Source organism: Cryptotermes secundus, unplaced genomic scaffold, assembly GCF_002891405.2.
Source record: "Cryptotermes secundus unplaced genomic scaffold, Csec_1.0 scaffold1025, whole genome shotgun sequence".
NCBI classification, from domain to species: domain Eukaryota; kingdom Metazoa; phylum Arthropoda; class Insecta; order Blattodea; family Kalotermitidae; genus Cryptotermes; species Cryptotermes secundus.
The window spans coordinates 1188800-1215618 of record NW_019730118.1 but is presented as its reverse complement, the minus strand read 5'-3'; the positions used below and the strand labels follow the sequence as shown (position 1 = coordinate 1215618).

Sequence of the window (26819 nt, the reverse complement as noted above, 5' to 3'; positions counted from 1 at the left end):
TATTTTTAAAATGAGAAAATCATACTCTTTATATCAAATTCAAATTGTACAAGATTTATATCTAAAGACACTGCTCTTGTTACTGTTTGCAATGTCAGTAAAACATTTTTTTGTTCACAGATTTAAAATTTCCTTCATTTGCTTCCATGTAACAACAAATGTTCAATTCTTTTGACTACCATTAATATGAAATTGTTTACAAATTAAAACAGCTTGTTTACCTGTTTTTCTACCAACCGAATGCAGGCAATTGTCTTCTTTTTATGAACATTATAAGTTTCTTGAAACAATGAGCTGAAGATCTTGGCAGTAGCCTAGCATAATACTTCAAATATACACCATACCGTTTCGTAGATATGTATTGGTCACATTCAGACAGTTTTAATATTCACAAATCAGCAAAGAAGTGCTTAAATGTGCTGGCCACTTATCACATGGTTCTCTTCAACGGTCAAGGGTTCCACATCAGATGTCTTTGTTAATGGAAAGAGGGAATTGTATGGGGGAGGTTGGTCAAGTTCCTCATATGAAGGGGGTCCTGGGGTGGAAGGTGCTTCATCATGATGCTGGGAGCTGTTCCTGCTATGGCTCCCAATGCCTCCAGCACTGTTGATGATGAAGACTGTAGTGGCTGCAGACGTACTAGCCGGGCCACCGGCTGGGAGTTGGTGCTTTGAAGACCGGCAGCAACACTCCCAGAGTCCACAGAGCATCAGAATCGCCCCACAGATTAGCATCCCAAGCATCAGGTAGCCCCAAGGGCCATAGTGTGCCAGTGCTGCTGGCAACGTAGCATCTGACACAGAGAACATGTATTTGGAAAAAAATAATCAATGTGAAAATTATACAACAACAAAAGACATGTCATGCATGAGACAGAGCCACTATTAGAGGGAAAGTTTAACTGGCCTTTGTATGATATGGAGATACAAACCCGAAGCATGATTAAGACTGTGATGTTCTGGAATGTGATGCCATGTAGTCTTGTAGATGCCTACCAGCGTCTCTGAAAACTTGCTGCTTCCATCTGTATCAATGATCCTCATCTTCCCCTTACCATGAACGACTTTCCCCAGGCCAAAAATATGATGTGCTTACAGTTAAATGTATGCAGCCTTTATTCTGACTGAAGACCATAGCAGGAACACACAGTAATGTACAGGATTGGAAAAAGAACATTGAAATTTGTCAGTCTCATAATATACCTAACCATGAGAGGATAATCTATAATTTTAAAACTCAAATACCTTCTTTAAATCGGATTACTACAAAGCGTTGTTTTTTGCAAAATTACAGTTATTATCCTGCCAACTGAAGTAGCATTGTGTACCAAATATGCAAATTAAAAATATAAATTAATTTTTTTTGTTTTCATGTGCCATTTTTAGGACCATGATGTGCCACATGTTGATCACCACTGATCTACAGTGTAGAAGTAATTAGCCAAAAACGGAAATCAGTAAGTAATATAGGAAAGGGGCAGGGCTATCAGCAGTTCAATGGGAGTAGTGGCCCTGAAAAGGCTGTTTTAAGAATGGTGGAACATCATCACCAGAGTACATGCTGTCACATTTCAGAAGATCACAGTCTTGATGTTCAAGGCCATGGAATACTCAAAACATACGGTGATACCTAACCTTTGACAGATACCAAAATAAATGCTGCAATTAATATAGGTATCCACAATTTTCAGGATGGTGACTTTGTTGATGTAACTGAAATATAGGCATACTAGGTTTCAAGATTTCACAATGAAGGAAAGCACTAAAATCTTATCAGGCACTCAACATCATCAAAAGTGAGTTAAAATACATGTTTCAGAAAGATATCACAATATATGGCATCAGAAATTGTCTTTCCTTGTATTTCAATGAGTATTGACCATCTACAGATATAAAGAGATGGTTCAAATAAAAGTCACAGAACAGCAAGATTTACATTTTATGTTTCCACTAATTTCTTCTTCCATGAACTGCTTTTGAGAGATCTGATTAAGTTCAATTTGGTTTTCACATAAAGTGGGTGGTACTGGACCAATAAATCGAACTTAAATTTGCCTGATAACTTTTAAAGTATATATTTTGCAAATACCAACTGTAACAAAATGCAGCTACAGCAGTTTTGGATATGAATTAAGCAGACAGCTACATGGATGGACACACCCTATATGTATTCTTTGTACACTTTGTGTATACACATGGAATGTGTATAATATTACCTGCACATCTAAGCAAATGAGGGACTATTCTACCTCTTTAGCCTAATAATAATTTCCCCATTTTATCAAGAGAGTACATGCGTGAGATGGGAGCAACATTACTGCTGCTTGACATAGGATTCACAAATTTGGTACACTAGGAGATCTTTGAAAACGATAAATTTATTTTTCTGTAAAATGTAAAATAAGAACACAGTGGCTGCTTGAAATCAATATTCAGGTTTTTGTTTCCTGCCGATAGCTAGTGAATCACAGAGCAAATTTTATAAGAATCCATATGGAAATCGGGCATAAAAATACAGACAAAATTTGATTGATATATTTCTATTAAGTTAACAATTATACTCATACTGATGGTCCAGAGTTTTGAAGCAATATTTGGCAAATTTAATATACTCGTATTCAGAATCTGTACTAGTGTAAATTATGCAAAGAAATGGACTGCTATATTGTGTAACTATTATCTGAGGGTTCATGTCAGCTTCACCATGAAGTATGTGAAGAAAAGATGTCGTATATTCTTCCAAGAACTTCTGTTTGAGCCTACTGCATCAAAATAGGCTTACCTTCTGGACTATCCTGCCATGGCGGTTTAGTTGTTGTAGTTATCATTGTTGAGTTACTGGGCTCAGCCAACTGGTCACGCTTGCTGTTGTTCAGAAATTTTTTCAGTATTATGTCTGACATATCTCTGAACATAAGAGTCATCAGCCCAGGTTGAGATGTTGTTGTTGATGTTGCATCTCTCTTCCCAGATTTGACTTCAGCCAAGGTCTTCAAGACAGCTTTTTTCAGCATGGCCTCTATAACACTGTGCGGGTTTGACTGGTGTCCTTCTTCAGAGGAGTCTGGGTTAGCCAAGAGCAAACGTCCTTTCAATGCCATGGCTTCACACTCTTCAGGATTCTCATCATCCCCAGCAATGGGACAGTTGTTATGCCCGTCACAAGCCAACTCAGAGGAAATGCAGACAGGCAAGTAGATCGGACCTCCCAGACAAAGAAAGCGATGTCTGGTGCTGCACACATCCAAACCTGCAATGTGAAAAGCAAATGGCTTAATTACTAACAAGAATCTGTGAATAATTTAATTACTGGACATCCTTAAACAAGGACAAAAGGACAGTGATCACTAAGAAAGAAGAGGAGGACTTTTCAACTATTTTAACACCTAAACATAGTGGAATACCTAACCACATATCATACCCACAAAAAAGGGCAATTGGGCAGCTAGGTTACCAAACACAGAGCAACCAGAACAAACAAAGGAAAATATTAGGAAACTGCAAAATTAAGTAAATAAACTTCAAATGAATTTTTTGTGCTAGCCTACATAGTAAGTCATGTAGTAGTCTCAAGCAATAAGGAATAAACTGAACAGCTTTAAATGGGACAAGCATGAACAAGAAAAAGTTGGCTAAGCCAAATGCAACAGCCTCATTGCTTGAATGCAAATAGTAATGTGCCGATGTTGTGGTTCTCACACCTGCTTCTTATTCTAAAGGTCACTATTTCAAAATTTGGCGAGACTATCTAGGCAGTTTTTCTGTGGTTCACCCACTCCGCCCAGGTACAGCCATAGGGAGAGCAATTTGCACCAGGCAAGAATCGCCTCCAGTATTTCCAATTTGTCACACTACAGGCCTGTAACCTGTCAACTTGATCATCAGGTTATACGTACGTCTACTGACAGTCGTGATGACGAGACGCTTGGCCATCATTTTGCCACTAAGGCTGATGTTGGGTGGAGACCATGTTAGAGTAAGGTGGTTTGTGAGGAAGAGGGTGTTGACTGGCATCTCACTACTGCCACACAGGTCAACAGTTCTAGACCCCACTTTGTGCAGAGTCTCAGTGTAATCTGACGCCTTGCCTGTGACAGACTGTGGACAAAAAAACCCTAATGTTAGCACAGTGTGGCTGGTTATTAACCAATGGGGAGATTTTGCATACATACAGATTGTACACTACAGCTACAAATCTGAAAGTCAGCACCCGGAAGCCTCCTTTTACAGTTTGATAGTATCTGACTTGTGCAGCTAGTAAGAGGAATCTGATAAGGGATAGTTTTCCTTTACACCCACACGAGGCATGTGCATAACCTACAGCATAGCAAGCTGTATTAATGCTTTAAAGCACAAATACTGTTCAGTGCATTTTATATCAATTTTGAGTCACTGTGTGCCCTTGATTGTTAAATATGTTGTCATTGTTCTGTACAATTATTGCAAACCCAGGATGATAGAAGAAGGGATTAAGAAATATTTTATGGCATACCAGAACATCTCTTTGATGCATCTTTGAATTTTCAGAAAAGTTTGTAAATAGGACACACAACATTCATGCTTTAAAACATCGATATGTTCAATGAATGTTATATTTTAGCGTCCTGTTGCACTGATTTAAGTCCATGATTTATTTAATCCGTCTTGCAGTGCATACACTCATTTATTTCCTTCTCTCCCTCGCACTACNGCAGTCGCAGGAGCACGACACAACAAAAGCACAACACACAAGATAGTGAAGGAGTGCTCCAACAAAGGAGAATGGGCGTGACTGACGTAGTGAGGGGCGACGTAGCGATGTGGTATCCTGAACAATTTTAATATTTTTAACGTTTGACAATGTATATGATAGATACATATTTTAGTTATTTTAATGTGTGAACATGGCATGCAATGAACTGGTTTGACGTGGATAAGTAAGCACCTGAAGATGGCATTATTATGCCGAAACATGTAGTGCGAGGGAGAGAAGGAAATAAATGAGTGTATGCACTGCAAGACGGATTAAATAAATCATGTTCAATGAAGTCCACTTCAGTATTCAAGGGTCATTATTTCGAAAACAGTAATTTGGATTAACAATTAACGGTAAATTCGTCGCTATTTTACCACCACATCTTGAAGGAAACAGAGTAAACAAACAAATATTACAGGATTCGGCACTAGATGGAAGTGAAAGGCAGACATCACTTACCAGCCAATTTACCTAGGGGAAACACCCTGGTACCCAGTGGCCAGGAGGATAGGTGGGTCCAAGAGCCAGCTCCTGCAGTCATCTATCAAGCAGTCAGTAACCTTACTGATTGACCTACCAGGGTCGTGGTCGAAGAAAACATGATGGTAAGGTGAAGTTCCCACTACTCCCAAGCACCGAACCATGCAAGCGTCCTCGTATATGGGGCACAGAGGTAAAATTGTACATAATCTAGACTTCAACACTGTGAAATCAAATGCTGTACTTCACCCACTTACAGATGCACTGGGTTGAGATCCAGAGGTCAGCAAATGTGGACTTGGAAAACAGAAAGATGATGACTGATGATGATTTTAGGGACTGGAGGTGGTTAGAACCATCTCAGTAGTGTGACCAGAGGCAGACTTTGCTGTTAGAGGTGTTAGAGCCTTCAGGCTTGAATGCTGGAGAATTAAGATCCATCTGCTCTACAAATGAGGATACATCATATTTTGTGTAGGAAACCTTAAGGAAGAAAAGTCGTGTGTAAATATGTCTGAATTTCCCACCGACGTGTGAATATTGGAAATGTGTTAAAATAGAATTCAGTAAATTTCTAATGATGATGTAATGGCCTACGTCACGAAGTGACCATGACGTTACTTTGTTTCCATAATAGATGGAGCTTGTTTCCTAGTGACTAAGGATACAAAATTTCGAAATGAATCGTAATAATATGCTTTTAAGACGAGTTTATTTGTATTTCACTCAGCAGTAGTTGTGATTGGGCTTATGAAACCTAAAAGAGACGCCACATACTTAGCACCTTCAGTGCCACCAATGGAGATGTTCGGCAATAATTTGAGAAAGTTTATTGCACTGACATCCCCGTGGGCAGGGGACTTACACTGCTTCCCCCACTTTGCCCATTGGAAAAGCGACCTAGCTTACAATTAAGAAACATCTTACCGGTGTAAAAACCGAAGGTCCACTATGATTAATCAAATCCCACCATCATCACAATATTTCCAATAATTTATTTGAAATCAGTTTCAGTATTATTCTCAACATCTGAAATTTACCTTCTCCTAAGACTATCCAGCAAAATCATGATCAGCGCCAGTCTACAGTGCTTTATTTACATATTTTGGTTTATTTAATGTCAATAGCTCATATTATGCAGCGCTGAATCATATGATAATACGAGTAGTATCGGTAGTTTTTAGTGCTATCCTGGCACTCTATTCCCCAGCATTTTATGGAACCCAAAGGTTCATTACTGGTTCATTACTCCACTGGTCCCTATCCTGAGCCAGATCAATCCACTCCATACCATCCCATCCTATCTCTCTAAGATCCATTTTATATTGTCCACCTGCCTACGCCTTGGTCTTCCCAGTTGACTCTATCCTTCTGGCTTTCCAACCAATATCCTATATGCATTCCTCATCTCCCCCATTCGTGCTACATGCCCTGCCCACCTCATCCTCCTTGACTTGATCATTCTAATTATACTTGGAGAACGGTACAAGTTATGAAGCTCCTCATTATCCAGTTTTCTCCAACCTCCTGTCACTTCAGCTCTCTTTGGTCCAAATAGTCTCAACACCCTGAGTCTATGTTCCTCCCTTAATGTCAGGGACCAAGTTTCACACCCATACAGAACCACAGGCAAAATTATAGTTTTGTATATTCTAATTTTTATGTTTTTGGACAACAGATGAGAAGACAAAAGGTTCTGGACTGAATGGTAGCAAGCATTACCCGAGTTCAATCGCCCCGTAATTTCCTCCTGAATCAGGTTTCGATCTGTTGTCGTTGTTCCCAAATATCTGAACTGTGCCACATTTTCAAAACACCTGTTTCCTATCTTTATGTCATGATTTTGCCCCTCATTTTGGTGATGAGACAGCAACATATACTTAGTTTTCTCTGTGTTTACTTCTAGACCAACCTCTCTACTTGCGTCAATTAAAGTTTGTGTGTTTTTCTTTATGGTGTCTACATTATCACACAGTAGATTCACATCATCAGTGTAGACCATCACTATCCTGGCACTCACTTGGAGGAACTGAAGAAAAGCACTAGTAATAATTATCACTAATATTTCTATGACAGAGAAATTTTATTTTGTTCGTATCTCAGTCCCAGCTCTGATAGCTGCTTATGGATCTCTATGCATACTCGTGACCTTCCAGCTTGTAGCAGTGCCTCCATCACGTGCCCCACAAAAGCCTGAAGCCCTATGTAATATTTAATTAAGATGCTAGGTTTTTCTTATTGTGAGGAGTTGTTCAGCGCCAAGTTAAATCTACAGGCTGAAGGATCACCCCTTGTCGACTGTTGACAACTGCATATTCAATAAAACTTCTTCGCTTCTACCCTCCATATCTGGTGGCTGTCTTCTCCACCTGCAACCCAAGGAGGCAATACGGACAGAGGGCATACTAAGCTTGTGGTTGCAATTTGTACTGGGTCAAATCATACACAAAAATACAGGGCATTCATTATTATTTTATTATGTCCGGTATACTCTCAACACAAATGGAAGCATCCGGAGAAAAGCAGGCATATGTTCTTCCAAATATGTCGTGTCGATGTTTCAATGCCACGTGTTCAGAACGGTTCAGTGGCTCACCCAACTTCCTATTCAAAGGGTACAGAGCCTTGTTTCTATGGGGAACTTTTAACTCAGCAACTCACATGCGCTTCCATGAAATGGTGTTAAGTTCACAGACAACTATAATTTGTTCAATGCAGAAAATCGTAGCATATGTCCACCAATTATTTTATGGGGGTCACTGAGTATTGATGGAGCAGGAAACTTGACTGAGGCCATTCTCACAAACTAATCTCTCTGGGGCCAGTTTTCTGATAAATGAGAAATAAGAGGTAGGGCTCAGAGAGATTATAGTGCCCACTTACACATTCTTTCTTACACGTTGCTTATAATAACCATGTTACGATTCAAAACTGCTGATGGTCAAATTAGAAAATCGGCGACCACCCAAGAAGCCTAGAAGCGCAACAATTACTGTCAAGTGTGACATTACGCCAACAAATATCGCAGTAACTAACGTTTCGCTCAAGATCCTTGGTTTGTTTGTGAATGCCTCTCCGACCGCAACCAAGCGCTCTTCCAATTGCTCTCTCTGGCATTCTTACGCGATCCTGAGGCCACCTGACAATGCGAAATACTCACTAGCCTGAGGAAGCAAGGAAGAAAGCCCTGTCGCTCCTCTGATGACCTGGACGGGAGGGTCTTTTTTGGATGATCCAGGTTGACTGTAAGCTCGTGGCCGGGAGGCGCCATCACTTCCAGTTGACATCTTGCGGCGTCGGTCTGCTGGTCCGTCGTGGGTTTGTAGGGAGATCTGACATTCAGGTCCACGAAAACTGCAGAGCGCGGGCCTTTCGACTGAAGACGCAGAACTGACGGCGGACCTTCCGGGAGGCAGTAAAACGCCAGGTTCACTAAACACAACAGAAGTCACAAGTAATAATAACATGGTGTTCGATTGAAGGAGTACAGCTAACGCTGGGAATAAAACGCCAAGCTCATTATATAACTAAAATCAGATATTATGACCACGTTTACATGCATTTAACAGTCACTCAGCTGGTCAAAGAATTTCCTGCTTTTATTGAACTGGAATGCCGATTACAGTGTTCAACAAAATCTTGCCACTCGACCCTATCCTGACCAAATTCAATCCAATCTACAAATAGCTTATTTCTCGAAGATGTGTTTTAATAATATGCTCCCTTACTCGCCTGCGTCTCCCGACCTGTCTCTTACCTTCAGGTCTGTATATAATAAACCTCATTCCCGAGACGTGCTACGAGTACATGTGCGACCCATTTCATCCTTAATCGTCATAATATTAAGCAAAGAGTACGGAAGACGACGATGTTCTGCGATAAATTTTCTTCCGTGAATCAATGAAGTTCCCTTGGGTCTTTGAGGCCAACACCTGTCGAATGGACATTGAGGGCTTTTCTTCAGGGAATAAAGCGACCGAATTGTGAAACCGAACAGCCGACTTTATCTACTGCTGACTTCAAAATGCGGTGATCTTCACTTTCAGTTCCCCTTATGTCTTATTAGTACGGTGGTTACATTTTTTAACAATTTTTAACAAAAGCTGCAAAATTAAGGTTTCAGGTCTACATATTCGCCAGTAAAGTTCGGATCAGTGGAATGGTAATGCTCTAAACTCGTATTTGGAAGACCCTCAGTTCGATTCCCTTACTGACTATAGCGACTGACGTGTTCCGTGGGTTTCCTCAGCTTCTACGTATGCGAACGTCGGGATAATCCCTTGAAAACATATAAGGACGGACTCCTTCCAAATCCTTTCACTTCTTAATCGAGTGGTCTGTATTTCTTGCCCTTATTCACTTGGACACGGAGTCAGTGGCTATCCTAACTGTGGGGTTTAGAGTGGTTTTCCTCAATGTCACCAAAAACCGTAGTGGTACTGTGTTAAACTGCCTCACCCCATTTTTTCTGTACCCTTTCCAATTCATCTTCTGCAATTATTCAACAATCTACGTGAACTATACAGACTAATTTAAAATTGTTACTAAGTAATCTAAATACGAATAATTCTAAATTTACAATCCATAGAAATCCGGTATCTCCAGAATACAAACAATAAGCCCGTTTATTTTGAAAGCTTCCGAAATTAGGGTTACATTTTGCCTAGTGATGAAATAAAATTGTTATGCATGCATTACCATATATCTGTCATTGTGACCAATTTTGCTGGATTAGACTCGTGTGACTTCGAATATTTTTTAAAGAACTGCGCCCGAATCTGTCCATGCATATGCGGGCACAAGAGTATGTTTATGCAACCCATTCGTTGGTCATACCCCCCCCCCCGGCAAGACAGTTCCACACTCGCACAGGAAACGGCTAAGCTTGCAGTCTGCAGGATTTCGAAGACACACCCACGTTTCCTCCAAACTCTGACAGTTGCAGGCCTGTCAGTCCGTCACCTGATCCAAGGGCGGATATCGGTATTGGGAATAGAATGGAACTATTTTCTGGAATTTGGTAAAACATTCTTGACGCCACGTCGTTAAGTACAAGTATGAACTTGGGACGCGGAAGCACACAGTCATAATTCAATTCATGTTATTCGCATGGGTATAATACTTTTGAAATATTTTACCCTTGCAATGTTTTGGGGTAAAGGAAAATAATAATATGGCGACAATGTGAAAAGTCTGTTTTGTTGCGATTATAATCATTCGATAAATCAATCATTCCTTTTATGAGGAAGAGTCCTTACTGTAAAGCTAATAGTAGCTCAGGCGGTGAAGAAATTCCCCCGTCTTTGATGAAGCTCGAAGGTTCATTACCCTGTTAACAAGATCGCGCCAAGATTGGGCTAGTCTGAGGATGGAAGTAGTAGATTCCTCCAGAAGGTCGTTACGTATCTACGAAAGAAAACTGTCAGCATGACGCATGACACTCGACGCCGTGACAACTTAAAATCTCGCATTTATCACAGTTCTGACAAAATAAATCCTGCAAACATTCACTAGGGCTCTTCAGATAGAGGACTGGTCCTTCGCAAGGCTCACCATGGACCTCTTGTTCATGTATAAATACACAACTAGAAAGTAAAATACGAGACAGAGTACTATGTATGTGTAAGGAGCAATCCCGTACTCACCCGATATGTATGCGTCAGTGGACGTCTGGATTATGGCCAGTGTAAGAATGTGAAGACTGAACCAGTGCTGCCACCTGCCTCCCATCCTGAAATCGAAGGACTTGCGCACCAAGCACTGGATCTGCTAGTATACTGGGATGGACCAGAGGTCAGCTGACTGCCGATATTTCTTGTGTTCTGATGCTCATGTCAATAAGATCGATGAAATAATTTGGTATAATGAGTCGAATGACGGGCTGCCACATCAATAGCCAACGCTTGCATCGAGCACTTGCTGCCGTAGCACCTGTATAAACTGTAAAGGATGCTCTGTTTACTTTGTGGCTTGCTGCGATGTAAAGAAACTGCTGTACGTGTTGTTTCTAGTCCACAATGTGCAGTCCAAATATTTCTCACAGTACGTGAGTTTTGTCTGCGCAGGAAACGTTGTCGAGTCCACTATCACAAACTTCGCTCTCAGGGCATATGTTCAAATTCGTTTTATAACTGCATACCAGAAGGAGCATGAAAGGTGTTAAGATGACCATAAAACAAGGCATTTTCTTCAGAAGTTTAATGGCACATCACAAAAGAAAATCTTGTGTGATACCACATCTATAAATCATAACCGCAATGCATGGCTGCTTCCCAACAGATGAAGGCTATGCTTTCACTACCAGTATCTGTCTGTCCTTCACCAGCGTTCACTACCAGTATCTGTCTGTCCTTCACCAGCGTTCACTACCAGTATCTGTCTGTCCTTCACCAGCGTTCACTACCAGTATCTGTCTGTCCTTCACCAGCGTTCACTACCAGTATCTGTCTGTCCTTCACCAGCGTTCACTACCAGTATCTGTCTGTCCTTCACCAGCGTTCACTACCAGTATCTGTCTGTCCTTCACCAGCGTTCACTACCAGTATCTGTCTGTCCTTCACCAGCGTTCACTACCAGTATCTGTCTGTCCTTCACCAGCGTTCACTACCAGTATCTGTCTGTCCTTCACCAGCATCGAAGATCACTGTTGTTGCTTATGCTCGCTCCCAATATTCACACGTTCCTTCTCTTATTGCGCACGTCACAGGCCTCGAAGAAGCAAGCGGCCTGAAGTGTAAACAAACTTGTACAAGAAATCTACGGAGATGTGTACGGAATATGAGCAGAAAAAATGTAAACAGACGAGTTTTGCTTGATATCACCTTCTATGGGGAGCCGGTATAGCGACTGGCTATGGACTGGACGACCAAGGGGTCGGAGTTCTTTTCTCCACGTCGTCCAGACCGGCTCTGGGGCCCACCCAGCTTCCTATCCAATGGGTACCGGGGGCTCTTTCACCGGGCGTAAAGCGACCGGGGCGTGAAGCTGGCCACTCACCTCCAACTAGTGTCGAGGTCAAGAAAATGTGGCTCTATATATCCACTCCCCCATACGCCTTCATGTCGTAGTGCTTAATTAGTTAAACACAGGGACAACTTTTCTTAACACCTTCAATGAGTCTTGCAAATTATTCTTATTAGCTGTAGCTTTACCTAAAATATGCACATATAAAACGACAGTGAAATACACCACTGCACTTAAGAAACTGAAACGTAATAAATCTTGTTAAAAGGCTCTACTGGATAAAGTAATGCCTTGGATGAAGATGAAAATCAAAGGCCTCCAGGCTGATTTTCAAAGCGCAGTGACTGAGGAACTCAGCTATAAGTAAACTGAATCTTTCTTATGATTCTTCTAAGGTGTCAAGCGAATTTACCTCGTCATATTTTCATGTACACTTTTATCTTTGACTTCATTCAACAAGAGACTTATTTTAACACATCTACACATACTTCTTACTTTTTTTCATAGGATGCACTGAAGCGTGTAGGGCGCACCAGAGTTAATCTGTTTTATCTAAAATGCACGCTTTTTCTTACGTTTTTGCCACAGATTTGTCCTTCACGAAGAGTAACTCTTAGAAGTTTTCTAACTAAAGAACACAACAGTAAATTTACATGTTTATATCCTACATCTATATTTCATATAAAATCATAACATCACATTCATTTCTGTTTGCTTTCCGTCTATACGTCTGCTCTTCCATTAGCGAATCTGTACTCTTACTCAGTGGTATGAAGTCATAACCTCGTCACTGCATTACAAATATAACTTTACTTTTAACTTTGTTAACAGGATCTAAGTAAACTGAAAACTCGACACTTTAATACCACTTCGCCACAAGCATTCCTTGTTTCGACAGAACTTTACTGAACCAACATAATCTGATTTTTTATTTATCTACCCAATTTTCTGTCGGTTTCATGTCAACTTTCACACATTTCATACCGCTATTTGGCCGACTCTGACTGTTTCTGTGTGACGACCTGTACTAGCTGGCTGATGTCTCATAGAGAAATTACTTGTCTTGACACATGTAGGGGCCACAATATTTTCAGACTGCTCAGTATATAAACTCCTTTGTCGTTCTGTCGACTCCAGCGCGTGAAGACCTGTAACGTTATCAAACAGAGATAACAGTTAATAACAGTTTTACACGTTGACTGCAGTCATAACAAATACTTGTGGCTGAAAGTAGCACTGCCCTCTAACGTGCATGTCCTTTGCGAACTGACTAGGAATGTAATGAGTCATACAACAAAGCAAGGTATACGGAAGTAACTGATTCGAGAAAACTGCATAATGAGGATCTTCCTGATGTGTACTCATCACACGTTTTAGATTCAAAGAGTGATAGAGTGGATGGACACACAGAATGCGCGAAGGAAACGCGAAATATGAACAAACAATTTATCGGAAAAAATTAAGGAAAAGATGATTTAGGAAACTGAGATTTTGATATATCTATCTAACTAACTAATTTCTTTTTTAAATTCTCTTAGTGGGGGGTGGAGTTCGACTGGGTCCACTCGGCACGGCGGCCACTGATTGGGCTATTGTAGCCTGCCCCGGGTGATTATGATGATGGAGTATTTGGTGGAATTAAGATTGGCAGGAGAAACCGAAGTACTCGGAGAAAACCCGCCCCAGCGCCACTTTGTCCACCACAAATCCCACTTGATCAGACCCGGGATCGAACCCGGGCCGCAGCTGTGGGAAATCAGCGACTAACCACCTGAGCTATGGCGCGGCCTAACTAACTAACTAACTAACTAACTAACTGCATGGAGCTGAGTCCTTGAGAAGCCAGCACTTGATCAACCACCCAAGGAATTCCCAGCGTTCTATGGTAAATGCTGGCTCAATACCGTGTTCACAAGAGCCCGCCAATGCTAACAGTTCTGAGCCACATGAATCCACTCAAAGCTGGTCTGTTTGAATACTATCTTCCCTTCTACATCTAGGACTTCCTACTGCCCTCTTCCCTTCAGCTTTTCCTATCGATTTCGTGCCAATCTCATAGGCCTCGACTATATTCCAATTCTATGTATTAGGCGACGAGTCTTAATTATGAAGATCCTCAGTATGCAGTCTTCTGTAACCTCCCATTATTTCATCCTTCTTTGGTCCAGATATTCTCCTCATAATCAAGTTTCACGCTCACACAAATTACAGACAACTTCATAGTCCTGGATATTTTAACTTTTACGTTTTTAGTCAGCAGAAGAGAAGACACAGCTTCTGAACTGAAGGGTGACAAACGTTACCCAAATTCAATTTCTTCTTAGTTTCTTCATAAATCAAATTTATTTGTTACTGTCATCCCCAAATATTTGAACTCCACCACATTTTCAAAGGATGTATTAGCTATGTTTTATGTTATGATGGCCTTCAGTCTGATGATAAGGCATCACCATGTACTTAGTTTGCTCTGTTTATCTCTAAACAAACCTTACTAGCAACAGTCAGAGTTTCTGTGTATGTTTATGGCACTTATGTTACCTGCCAATAAATTTACTTCAACAACACAGACAAGACGCTGATAGTCCAGTCCTACCTGGTTTTCTTCGACCTTCCAAACTGCATAATCTAAAAGCTGAGTTGAAAAGCAATGTCAATAAATCATCTTGTTTTCGACCATTTTGAAGAGGAAAAGTATCAGACAAATGTTTACCTATATGGATTTAACTATGGGTTCCATTTATATACATTTTAATAAGCCTAACTGGTTTCATGGGGACACCAAATTCAATTAGAGTACTATACAATAATTTCCTCCTAAATGAATTATATGACAGGAGGCTGGAGAAAACTGCATAATGAGGAGCTTCATAACTTGTACTCTTCTCCAAGTATAATATTTTTTTCCTTGGCATTACAGCCCCAGTGGGCCTAGGCCTACCTCCATGAACTTCTCCGTTCACTTCGGTTTTTCTAGATCTTACACATTCGGTAGGACACCTTTGGCGGGTGATCAGCTCGTCGCAAGGCCTCTGCCTGTACACACACACAGAAAAACGCACACACACAAACTAAACATCCATGCTCTAAGTGGGATTCGAACCCACGATCCCGGTTTCCATAAGAGCGAAGACAGTACATGCCTTAGACCGCTCGGCTACCGTGACCGGCCCAAGTATAATTAGAATGATCAAGTCAAGGAGGATGAGGTGGGCAGGTCATGTAGCACGAATGGGGGAGACGAGGAATGCGTATAGGATATTGGTGGGAAAGCCAGAAGGAAAGAGACCACAGGGAAGACCAAGGCGTAGGTGGGTGGACAATATTAGAATGGATCTTAAGAGAGATAGGATGGGATGGTATGGATTGGATAGATATGGCTCAGGATAGGGACCAGTGGAGGGCTCTTGTGAACACGGTAATGAACCTTCGGGTTCCATAAAATGCTGGGAAATTCTTGAGTAGCTGCTGAATTGGCCGTTCCTCCAGAAGGGCTCAGCTCCATGAGTAAGTAAGTAAGTAAATTGAATTATAGGCTTTCTTGAAGTCTATGATTAGTTGATGTACTCTACCATTCTCTTCCCATTCTCTCTGCAGTACCTAATGAATGATAAAGTCCGATAAGTAGCCCCCCCCCCTAATTTCGTGTACATATGGACTTAACCGTGAGAGGAGAAGACTGGATACAATTTTGTATGAAGTTGATTACAGTGACATACCTTGATAATTGCTTTGGTCGGTTTCATAGCCCTTCTTGCAAATTCAGAAGCTAATAGATTCCTTCCACTACTGAAGCAAGTCTTTATAATTCCAAATAGAATTAACGAGTTTATGAATCTCAGAATATAATGCATCACCTATAGTTGAAATTGTTCTGCCCGGAATTTGGTCAGTACCTCGCTATTTATTTTTTCAGCTTTGCAATAGCAATTTAGATGTTAAAAGGGCTAGGATCTGGTACAAATGGCTCAACTGTAACCGATCTGCCAACCTCTTCTTGATTTAATTTAGTAGCATGTTTTGATCCATGTAAATTAACATACTTAATTAGTGTACTCCCATTTTTTGAAAATGACCAATACTCGTAATTTAGGGAGTTGACTTGTGGACCGAGAAGTCTCCGAGAGTTGAGAAGAGGTCATTCTGCTTAAATTAGTTGTTTCCTGACTCAAGCATCATATGGACGCAAAATCTGCATCCCTCCAAATTTATAGTTAAATACGTAAAATTTGGGGACTTACTACGCTTGCAGTGATCAAAGTATAAGCTGTGTGTCCTAAAGTGGGATTAAACGGAAAATTAAAGTACCAGTTGTGGAATTTATAATATCGGAATGAATACTGAAAACCAGTAACACAGTTCAATATTCAGACTAAAATCAGTGTGGAACATAACTTAACAAGCAAGTGTAATCAAGTGTTGCAAAGTCAATCATCAAGAACCTAATAAGAATGAAGTGTTTTGTGGAGCAAAGTGTGTGTGTGTGTGTGTTATAACAGGAGTCCCCACTCCCCTTTCTAAGCGAGACCCTGCCAAACGACCTGAGAACAGAATCTTAGCTCTACCGTAGAACTAGCTACCCCACCCCAGCAACCCCTGATGAATCCTTCACCTCTTTTGTGAATCTGTAAACTGATGGTATCAGTTTACTGGCACCCAAATTACAACCTATTGTCCTAAAGATCAGGGGTGTGTAAATGGTGATAAGTAGAGCAGGGTAAAGCCAGCTGTAGCCGCCGCCACCAATGGCAGCCCGGCAGTCAGCTGCCGGAGACTACAGTTAAAGTAAGTGGAGACAATAAGAAGTGGGAGCACAACGTAAGGGCTAACGAGGGTAACAACGATTAGAAGGAAATGACGACCAACGCGTAGAGCTTGAAGTCTCACTGAGTGGGTCGAGAACAATCAGATAACATCACTAACCCCATGTACATTCAGTAGCTGAGACACGTGATTCTTCATTTATTCAAAATATTGTGGGAATCTACAAATAAGAATACTGGCGCGTAAGGCTGACAACCTCACCGCCATCTGTGAGCCAACTGTCTACAAAATGTGGGGGCCTCGACAACCCTACGGGCCTCCACGGCCTGTTACAGAAAAGCTTTACCTACTGATATCATCATCATCCTCATCATCATCTGAGTTCACCAAAGCTGCGATGCTGTTCTTCACCGTCCACCTCGTTTAGTTTCTTGAGATTGAGCCTCTTTCCACGCAAAGCATTTTCATTGCTTCTTTGCTTACTGGCAGTCACTCCCTAACGCTTGCAACAGTCACATACTGATCTGTATTAGAGTTGGCTCGTCTCAAAGATCGGATGTTAAGTATATTTTGTCGCCTCCCATGCATCAAAATGTGATCCATTCGATTGTGGTTCTTTCCACCGGATGTCCAAGTGAACTTAGTACTTTTCTGATTACTAGATTTTTGGGTATGCAAAATCTACTACTGTAATTACATAATAAGATCTTAAATAAACAGAGCTGAAGATGGGGGTTCAGAGGTTCATCCGGCTGAGTTCAGTGGCCAACAGCGGGCTCTTGAGGGCATCGTAAAGAATCTTCGGGTTTCACGAAGACGCAAATGATTTTCTGACGACCGTTAGCTTTTCATGAAGGTTTGTGTCGCATGTAGTTTCTGATTCTAATGAAAAGTATACATGATTATTCAGCCGTGCGTCATACTACAAGCATACAGCTCTGCTATCTTCCTTTTACTGTTCAAATACGATCCTTCAACATGGTACGTCATTGTGTAATACCCCAAGAAGCCTACGAAACAAAATTTTCCAGTTGCAAGTTATTCATGTGTCAGTTGAATGTTTATTGCAGACCCACTGATAACAAATTCCTTGGGAATTCATTAAATCTCAGAGATCAAATATTGACAGAAAATACTGTTATGTTAGGTTTTTGGACTTTATCCATCGTCCTGGTTTTTAAGATAACAAATAAAAACACGACGTTTCGGAAACTGGATCTGTTTCCGTCCTCAGGTCCAGTGATTGAGGCTAGCTCTTTCTAACGGACCCAACTGAATAGGGTTTTCCTTCACCTGAGGACGGAAACAGATCCAGTTTCCGAAACGTCGTGTTTTTTTTTGTTATCTTAAAAACCAGGACGATGGATAAAGTCCAAAAACCTAACATATAAGTGTGTTATACACCATCGTCAGAATCCTATAGTAACTACTTAGAAAATACTGTACTTCCCCATTATGGGCTCATTTGTGCAGTTCGCAGAGAGATCATATGAAATACTTTTATAGGCTTGTTCCTTTTACTATTACAATCGATGTTTTTCTACAGTGAACCGTATGAAGAACCTCGAGACATATCGCAGGTTTAATAAAGTCCGTTACTAAGTTCTGTTGTCATATTTTATGGGAGTATTTTAAAGTAACAGATTTAAACGTTCACATTTATGCGACTGGTTGTGTATTCTGGTTTCTTCTATAGGGAAACTGTGAGTAAAAATGAGACGTTTGGCTAGTTAGTAAAGGGTTAAAGAATGATTTATTCAGTTAATGTGTGTATACGAGTAACTTGGCGCATGCGTAGTGAGTGAACTGGGGTGAGTCACATCCGCTAATGACTATACAGCAAACCCTCGTTATAACTGACCCGGATATGTCTGACACATTCTGGCTACGTACAATTGTGAATTTTTGAAGATGCAGGGGTACTAAAAAGGTTATTTAACATAAAACAGAAGGGGCAAACCCCATTCGTCCGTTATAACGAGGCCACAGAAAGAAGTCCCACGGATGGTAGGGACTACAGCTCTCCACAGAGATACTGCTTTCTTTTCTGTGGCTTTCTTCTCCACTAGCCGCCTCTGGACAATAACAATCTCAGCTTTTCCCTAGCGAAGGTTATCGCTGGGTTATCACTGGCCGCATTAGTGTGAAAAGCAGGAATAGATATCTGAAATGAAAATGTGCTAGAGAGAGAAGCGTAACAGATCGAGTGTTGGGGATTTCTTTCTGTGTTCTCAATTATTATGTCGATGAACCAGAAATTCGATCAGCAACATATTCAATTCCTTATCGCTCAGCGAACTGGTTAGCCAGCAAATAAGTCATTTATCAAGTCAGTCGGCCATACAGCAGTTGAAGAATCCCTTAGCTCAAGAAAATGACGAAATTCTTTAATACGTCCGTTCAAACACACATGCAGCTAATTAGTTACTACAATCTGTACATAGCTGATCATGGCACTAAAGGTTAACTATGGAGTAACCATCCTCCCTTATGTTTATTTCTGATTCATGAGTACCTGCCGATTCAGCACGCAATTTATATTTTATCAGAAAACAAACATGAATTGAACTGTTAATTACAAATACATTACTTAACTCTTAGAAGCATCACCTACCTCCAAATAATACACAAACATTCACTTGCTATACCATTTGGAACACTGCGTCTCTAGCCGACAAATGTTATTAAAGAAACTAATTGGCCGCGCCACGGCTCAAGCGGTTAGTCGCTGCCTTCCCACCGCGGCGGCTCGGGTTTGATCCCGGGTCTGGTCAAGTGGGATTTGTGGTGAACAAAGTAGCGCTGGAGCAGGTTTTCTCCGGGTACTTCGGTTTCCCCTGCCAATCTTCATTCCACCAATTGCTCCACAATCACCCTCACCTATCATCTGGGGCTGGTACAATAGGCCAGAAGTGGCCGCAGTGCAAGGGACTCAGTCCCCCCCCACTAGCAATAAAGAAGAGTTACTAATCGCATTCTGATAACATACGTAACACATAAATAAATTCTGTGGGCAGTGTCATTAATGTTTGGACACGTTTTACATGCAATAACCACTGTCCATCACAGAAATCAGCCATAACTTCAAGAAAGGCCTTTAACACAAAGAAGTTACTCGGATACATGGCCCATACGTGGTCAGTGACACAGCCTGACGTACTGAACAGCAGGATGTGTGAATAACGAGATTAAACGCTGAATCTGACATGGTCAGAGGTTAACTGTCGTACATTACAGTTAATTGGAAGAGACACTGCACTTGCTGGAAGATGATAGTCTTCCGGGATACAGTGCCGTGTATTCTGGTAGTTATTTATAATACGGTGTCACGTTAAAATTGCAATAATCATGGTATCACAGCTGTGAAAACCTCGAACGTGACTGTGCATTTGTTTACGTAGCTTTGCGTCCCAGTTTATCGCTCGCCTGCTTAAGGACTAGAAGAATCATCATGAACTCTTGTTCCGAATGAGACAAAAACTGGCCAGTTCTGGTCACAACTGCGATAAGCTAGAAAGGTTGCGTTACAGTTCGAGATCCTTGTAACGTGTCGAAGAAAATGGCAGTTTCTATACCGATATTCATGAGAAGATTTAGGCATTCCCTGAGAGTAGTTGGGGAATTGCTAAAAATATACCGAGAAAAGTCAACACCCGGGTTACTTTGTCTTGTAAACTGTGGCTGGTAAGTCTGTTCTCTTCTCCTCCTTTTGCTTTACTCTTCTGTTTCTTCTCCATCATCAAGAAAAGACAATTCTCCCCNCCCCCCAAACATGTTTGTTTCACGATGTCCATACCATCTCCAGTGCCTTTTCATTGTTAGCTTCATAAGAAAAGAGTATGCCCTCACTCTTGTACCGGTCCGTAATTCGTGAAGCCTGCCATCTTTATTTTGTATTTTCCAGGCATCAAACTTTCCAGAAGATATGTGAGTGACGCGGGCGATGTTAAAGGAAATGTTTAAATTGTGAGGAAACTTAAAGCATAATTCACTGAAAGGGTGAATACAAACATTTATTAGAGTCCATGGCTTCATTCGCGATCATCTCAGAAATGTATTCCTCATGAAAGAGCAGAGTATAGCTGTATTTACGGTCGTTTGTTTCTGAAGTTCGGCTGCCATGGAAACGCGTGGGCCGTGACCTATTAGATCGTTTCCCGATTATCGTCTCTCTCGTGTTTGGTCGCCCTGCTAAAGCAACAGCCCTAGAGTCATTCAAGATGGCGTGACTCGGCCCTGATGAAGTCCGAGACAAAAAGGAAAGAACTAAGCTTTCTGTTCAATCTTGGTTGCGTGCAGATGGATGTTTCCCACACTTCTTACGTCGTAACATGTATTTTTTTTTTAATTTGCTTAGTGGGGGGTGGAGTCCAACTGGGGCCACTCGGCACGGCGGCCACTGATTGGCCTACTGTAGCCTGCCCCGGGTGATTATGATGGAGAATTTGGTAGAATGAAGATTGGCAGGGGAAACCGAAGTACTCGGAGAAAACCCGCCCCACCGCCACTTTGTCCACCACAAATCCCACTTGACCAGATCCGGGATCGAACCCGGGCCGCCGCGGTGGGAAGCCAGCTAATAACCTCTTGAACATGTAGTATGTATTAGTTTATGTTCATAGTTTATGTGATAACGCCGTCAGTAACTCTAAATTACATAGCGTCGAATAACTGGGTTATAGGCCTAGTGAATAGTCGGAAAGTAAGTGAAGTGGTGTGGCCTAATTTAAGGCACTAACCTTGAATTTTCCTGGATGAATCGAGGAAAACCATGAATTCCTCCGTCACAATAATTAAGTGTCCCGAACGAAATTCGAACTCAACACATCCGGAATACAAGCCAGTTGTCCTAATGCTTGGGAAACTTGCTCGTTAATGACATGAATATATGTGAGATTCAAAGCAGACATCCCCGTAAAAGTATCGAGAATGCTTCTGTCTCCAAAGAACTGCTTGTAATTAAACATCATTACACTGATGATATTCTGACAACTGCCATCGTATTTTATACTTTAATTAGCGACAAGCTCTAAACAAGTTATTGGCCTCCTTGTCAGCAGATTAAATTGCTTACAACTTACGAGTATGTTCAGTGCTGCGGTAGGAAAAACTACAGAGTAGAATACGCAACATGGATCCAGTTTCTGGCTGCCTCTACTAAATACATTTCGGATACCCTCACTATCCAACCTTTCAGGTGAAGTGATTACCCAATGACACTTGAGCAATAATTATTTTACATTGCCCATCACTCTGATGAATCAAACGGAACGGTCGCGACCGTAGCCTATTAGTACTAATATTTTTTTATACCGTTACTGATTGCATAAGACTGAAAGACACACCTCGACAGCATGTAACATAACAAACAACAGTTGTTCGCTGAGGGAGGCGGGGGGCGAAAGGGGAAACCATCTGTAGTAGGCGCCCCTCATACTAGGACAGGACGTTATTACATGCGGAAACATCGCGAAACTACATGCTCCGTCACATGAAACTTGCCTCGACTCCAGCTCATCGTTCGCCTTCGCCTGCACGCAGACAATGTGCACAGTACAAAAGTGCAACCGAAATTTTGACTGGTCAAATTATATTTTACTGAATGCCTATGAAAGGTCATATGCATATTACACATGAATCTGAGGCACACAAAATCATTCAACCCACTGGAATGTATGTATTTTATCTGAAATATTTGTAAAATATTTATGTATTCAACACGGCTACCGGGGATCTTTCTCTGAGTGTAATGCGGCCAGATTGTGTGGCTGACATCTTGTTTATCTCCTACTGTCGAGATCTAGAATGTGTGTAGGTTTATACATCCAACTCCACAATACGCCTCCATGCAGGGTATTTCTTTAGAAATTGCTTAGCTGGTCAAATTATGGAACCCAAAAGACTATTACCATGTTCACAAGAACCCGCCAGTGTAACATGCCCTGAGCCTGTCGAATCTGCTTCACACCTGCAAACGTACTTCTCTAAGATCCTCTAACTCTACATCTTTCAAGTTACCTTGAGATTTCTCGACTAATATTTTGCATGCGTTTTCCATTTATTCAATCGAACTGCGTAAATCTAGCCTATCTCGTTATCCTACATCCAATTGCCGTACAAATATTTGGTGAATAGTAAGAAATACGTTCCACCTACTGAATACTTACTTTATCATCACTGGCAGCCTTGAGGCATCAATGTTCTTTATGCTTTAACCACTCTTCAAGGAATTCCGCACTTGACACTTCTTCGCCTTGTGCCTGTCCCAAACAACACACCGATACAAGCAGAACGTCGATTGCATCTAACAACACCCGCCATGCTCCAGTGCAGACTACTTTGAGCGAGCTACGGAACTTCTACGCTAGGGGACTGTCTGTCAAAAGCTCTGACGTCACTTGTTTGCTGTTTAACAGAAAATGCAACCACTATAATAACATTTTTTGCTTAAGTTATTGACATCTGAGAGTGAGTATCAATAAACATATTATGTACGTGAAAATGGGTTTCTTCTTCCTGTATAATAAACAAATAATGCCAGGTCAGCAAAACGTAGTAACTACTAGCAAATATCAACGTACGCCTAATTTACACGGAAATCAAACGCAATCAGCTCTACTTGTCAATAAGGTGGATTATCGAAACGATAGATAATTAGTGCGTAATGAAATATCTCATTGAGATCTACAACTCTTGTTCGAAACATTCTACGTGAACTGTATTTAACAAAATACGAGAAGCAGCAATTTGAATGTGCATGAACTGTGATATTTGTGCTGTTTTCTTATGGCTTTCTGACGCATGCAATGCGGATTTTGCACTGTTAATTTGCAACAAAACGTGCTTATATCTAAACCAGGGCGCAGTTCAATGGAATACACACATTTCCACATTTCCATCTTCTATGATGCAACCTCATTCATGTTTATTAATTTATTTAGAATTTTGTTAGAGATTAGTCATATCCGAAAAGTGCTTGTTATAATCTTGATGAGATTTGGATGTCATATTAAAGCCTCCTTTGTACGATATACCGTCTTTGAAAAAGTCTGTAGTCAATTTTAATACGAACTTCATGTGAAGGAAGGGCTGTATTGAAAGGATACAAACTAAAATTAAAATTGTTGGGTTACGTTTAGTATAGACTACAGTTTTTAACCTAACTTAAAACACTTTAGCAAGTTCAGAGGAAAATATACGAGTAAAAGGAAAAACAAATACAACGCTGTGTAAAAAAAAAAGGGGGGGGGGCAAAGCTATCACTGTAACAGGCCGTGAAGGCCCATAGGGTTGTGAGACCTCGCGGCTCCCACATTTTCTCTAGACAATCGACTCACAGATGGCGGTGAGGTTGTCAGCCTTACGCACCGGTCGCCTTTTACCTCCCCCACAGGAAGATTCTTGGTACTCATTTCTATTAGAGGTTGAGTCGATCCCAGGACAATAGTGCGGCTGGAAGGATTAGGTAAATTGAAAAATTCCACTTCATCGGGACTCGAACACGCGACCTTCCAACTTGTAGATAGTGTACTCCGTTGAAAGTAAAATGACATTTCGGAGGAACATGTTCGCCTCCATCTTCAGGATTGAAGAGTAAGCCAGGTAAGGCACTGAAGATAGAGGTGACAAGTCTCTCCAGAAAGTCTGTCGACTGTCAACTGATTAAATGCGTTACGAGTATATCCCAGAAGATATAACTCCTCATAACTACCGCTGTCAGAACCTTAGAGCCAACACAACTGAGCTAGTTCTGTGGAGCTGATAAACTCGGAAGCTAATAGTTGTCAGCTAGTCAAGATATTCCCCGGTTTCAACTGAAACTGAGGGCGTGAAAACAAGTATAAATTCAATCATTGGTATTGTGAAATATACCTAGCTTTGACGGTAGAATTGAAAGTAATCCCTGGAGTCTTTTATGCCTGAATTTTCTTTCTGGCGTTTCTCAGTCCACATGTACTCGTACACTCTATCAGTAGTCGAATTATTTAGAGTTGAAGGACGATTAAAGATGGCTACTTAGGAGAAGGGTGAATATGTCATCTCATGTAAGACTTGAGGTTCTCATGGCGGTGACTTTGAAGAAAGTAGTCTTCTTGGATGTGGCACCGTGTAGATGTGGTATTAACCGACGTTTTGGAGGAACGAATCGCCTCCATCTTCAGGGCAGAAGGTCTGTTTGCACCTGTTCTCACTGTCTCTTCGCTTGTGGATTTTCTTATTTTTTTCTACCCTGAAGATGGAGACGATACGTTCCTCCGAAACGTCGGTTAACACCACATCTACACGGTGCCACATCCCAGAAGACTGCTTTCTTCATGTCATCTCATGTTTTAAAGCGTTGTCTCGACATTTTTGAGACTAAACAGCGGATTGCCGTTGACCCAAATAAAGGCAATGAACCGATGTGGTGAGAAGGAACAGATGAGGAATGAGCCTGCTCGTGATGTGATTACAAAGCGAGTTCTTTGTTATGATTGTGATAAATATTAATGTTTCATGAGAACAATACTTCCATGAGCAACTGAAACTCAGCTCCATGCAGTTAGTTAGTTATCTAGGGCCGCGCCATAGCCCAAGCCGTTAGTCGCTGGCTTCCCACCTCGGCGGCCCGGGTTCGATCCCGGGTATGGTCAAGTGGGATTTGTGGTGGACAAAGTGGCGCTGGGGCAGGTTTTCTCCGAGTATTTGGGTTTCCCCTGCCAATCTTCATTCCACCAATTGCTTCACACTCACCCTCACCTGTCATCTGGGGCTGTAGTCCCACCCCACTAGCAATAAAATATAGTTATCTTACAGATAGTGAACTAGATAGGCTCTAATTAAGTCAGTTATCGTGTAGGAAACTCACTAGTCAGCTAAAGAGTCAGTCACGTGGTTAAATAACTGTCTATTCAGCCTGTTAGTTTGTTAGACTATTAGTTAACTCGTTAGCTTATATTTCTTTATTGTTTATTAACTACTTTCTCAGTAGCTAAGATTATACAGGGTCAAATCATAGAGTGGCCGGTCACGGTAGCCCTAAGGCATGTACTGCCTTCGCTCGCTCGGAAGCCGTGATCGTTGGTTCGAATCCCACACAAGACATGGATATTTCATACGTATTTGTGCTTTTCTGTGTTTATTTTTTCCTGTGTTTAGATGTCTTGCGAGAAGCTGACCACTCGTCCAAGGAGTCCTACCGTCTGTAAAATGATCATGAAACTGAAAAATCAGAGGCCAGGGCCCAAGGGGGCTGTAGAGCCAGTGAAAAAAGATAGGGTCATTAGTAAATAATGAACTGGAAAGGATTGGTTGTGACCTCATTAAAATAATACCCCGAGTTTGCCTAGGGATGAGGAAAATCACGCATCTCCTCGATTAAGAAACAGATCCCTTTGCCAAGATTTGAACACGGCACCTCCCGAATATGAAGCAGGAGTACGCCCCAGTTAGTCACGACGTTCGATAATTAGCTGCATATTTTAACGCTAGATAATCTTTTAATTAGTTTGCCAGCAGATACGTACTTACCTAGACACTAGTATTCAGTCAGTCGGTCAGTCTGCCAATCAGTTTTATCCTACCTCTGACGATTTGTCTTGTAGCTGAAGAACCGCTATTGTCGTGTGGGCTATCCATTAGCGAGGGACAGAAATTGTAAGCTGTGGACGTTTTCTGCAAGAACTTCAGTTAATTTGCAGCAATTTGACTTCACCAGGATCTGTAGCCGTAACAGATGAGTGGAACTTTTCCATACTACTGGTCTACGTAGAATTTCCAACGATTAAATTAGATTTGTGAGTTTACTTCCCGAAGTCGTTACAATTTTATTTATGCATCCTTCAGTCTCTAGCAACTCGCTGTTAAGGCCACAATGATTTGCCACTGTGGTCTGCTGT

The 26819-nt window shown here is 41.3% G+C and overlaps 1 protein-coding gene across 2 annotated transcripts; it reads right to left on the bottom strand.

Moving 5' to 3' along the window:
• Window positions 1–23290, bottom strand: LOC111866276. Of its 2 annotated transcripts, none has more exons than XM_023855069.2 (7): window positions 23109–23290; window positions 12676–13328; window positions 10863–11943; window positions 8378–8649; window positions 3899–4100; window positions 2785–3252; window positions 1–796 (listed from the first exon to the last, which is right to left on the bottom strand). In XM_023855069.2, the coding sequence occupies exons 3-7, from the start codon at window positions 10945–10947 to the stop codon at window positions 411–413; spliced, it is 1413 nt and encodes a 470-aa protein (XP_023710837.1). In that variant the 5' UTR covers window positions 10948–11943; window positions 12676–13328; window positions 23109–23290; the 3' UTR covers window positions 1–410. The 2 variants fall into 2 exon arrangements, with proteins under 2 accessions (XP_023710837.1, XP_023710836.1); XM_023855068.2 differs by having other exon boundaries at window positions 13165–13328; window positions 23109–23289.
• Between the last annotated feature and the right edge of the window lie 3529 nt (window positions 23291–26819).

What these genes read in the sequence shown, in the direction of transcription:
- LOC111866276 (XM_023855069.2), bottom strand. Translation starts at nt 10,947, where the DNA reads ATGGGAGGCAGGTGGCAGCACTGGTTCAGTCTTCACATTCTTACACTG. An exon ending in CACTGACGCATACATATCGG is followed by an intron (nt 8,650 to 10,862) that starts GTGAGTACGGGA and finishes TGTTGTGTTTAG; the next exon opens with TGAACCTGGCGTTTTACTGC. An exon ending in TTCCTTGCTTCCTCAGGCTA is followed by an intron (nt 4,101 to 8,377) that starts GTGAGTATTTCG and finishes TTTTGTCCACAG; the next exon opens with TCTGTCACAGGCAAGGCGTC.